We start from the raw sequence: 1340 nt of genomic DNA, 5'->3' as shown, positions 1-1340 counted from the left end.
CGCCAGCGGGCCCGGCCCCCTCCTCCTGCCCGGCCTAACCTGGCTCTCCCAACCTTCAGGCTGCCGCGACCCCGCCCCTGTCCCCTCCCCGCAGCCTCTGCTCTCCTCCCCTCCCACCCCCTATCTCCAGCTGCCAGAGGGAGGCTGTTGTATTCCATCTCAGGCCGGGGACATCAGACCCCACAGACCATGGTCCATTGGGGAAGAGTCCTGTGGCCTCCTCGGATTCCCCCACCCCCTCACCTTACCCTTAGGGGTGACACTCAACCTGGCCTTAATCCAGCCTGGAGGAGGAGGTTTTGACTCTACTGTCATGAGCCTGTCAGCGGGCACCAATGTGTTCTCTGAAAACATGGGGCGAAGAGAGGACCCCTCCCCACCACAGGGCCTTGACCTCCAAAGGGTTTTATTCCACAACTTTGAGTAGCAAAAACAGGAGTAACCACCTCCCCACCTCCGATGGCCTCCTGACGCTGAGAAGTCCTGCCTTGCCTGGGTTTCCACAGTACCCAGGAATAGTTTTGACCTTTGAGGCCCAAGAGAGACCCTAATCCTTGGCCCCATGATCTTTGGGCTTCTAGGGTGGGGTGTGAGGAGTGTGAGAGGATGGGGCACCGCAGGGGTGGTGGAGGAGAGGGGAGGGGACCTCTGCAGTGTCTGAACCTCTGGCTTCCTCCCTGTGTCCGTGAGGGAGGACTGGCGCCTGCTAGGGACACGAGGCCCCTCCAGGTCCTTGAGGCCACCCCCCCTGGGATCCTCAGGCTTGTCACTAGGAATAAATAGCCTCGGTCTGGAAGGGGTGGGGGAGGGAGGGAGGTAGGAGGCTCTACTGTGCTGTTAGTGGAAACAAGAGACAACCAACCAACCCTGGAATAACCTTAGCATCTAGAGTGAAGATTCAGGTGCCCACAGAGGTCTCCCCACACCCCAGGCTGGGTGCAGAGGAGCTCTCACAGAGGAACTAACACCCTCCCAGGTTGGGGCTCCTGAGAACCTTTCCCTTCCATCTCTGCATCATGCCTGGGTTCCTGGGTCCCAAGTCACCCTCCAGGCCTGGTTTCCTTTCAAAATTAAATCATGGCTTATTATTGCTGTTGTTGCCTAAATGGTAAGAGCCATGAAGGCAGGGCTCCGTTTTGTTCCCCACAGCCTTCTCAGTACTTACTTCAATATCCGGCACATAATAAACATCTGATGAATGAATGGGTAGCAGACACTGCTTCAGTATGTATGCCCGTCTAACATCCTTGGTTTGCATCACAGGCACCTGTTATCTGGAGTCCAGGCAGTGAGCATCCAGCCCATGGATGGGGCCTTTCTCTGGGATTTTTTTTTTTTTT

At 56.6% G+C, this 1340-nt stretch overlaps 1 protein-coding gene across 1 annotated transcript in view; it reads right to left on the bottom strand.

Moving 5' to 3' along the window:
• FHL3 (four and a half LIM domains 3) overlaps window positions 1-511 on the bottom strand; it is a 9610-nt gene extending 9099 nt beyond the window's left edge. Inside the window, exon 1 of the mRNA XM_011955274.1 lies at window positions 249-511. Coding sequence (XP_011810664.1) covers window positions 249-354 — 106 coding nt within the window. The 5' untranslated portion in view covers window positions 355-511. The remainder of the gene's footprint in view (window positions 1-248) is intronic.
• Window positions 512-1340: the final 829 nt, after the last annotated feature.

The sequence above is a fragment of the Colobus angolensis genome, unplaced genomic scaffold (assembly GCF_000951035.1).
Source record: "Colobus angolensis palliatus isolate OR3802 unplaced genomic scaffold, Cang.pa_1.0 Scaffold4, whole genome shotgun sequence".
Classification (NCBI taxonomy): domain Eukaryota; kingdom Metazoa; phylum Chordata; class Mammalia; order Primates; family Cercopithecidae; genus Colobus; species Colobus angolensis.
Note: the sequence above shows the minus strand (reverse complement) of the source record. Positions and strands in the feature narration are given on the sequence as shown.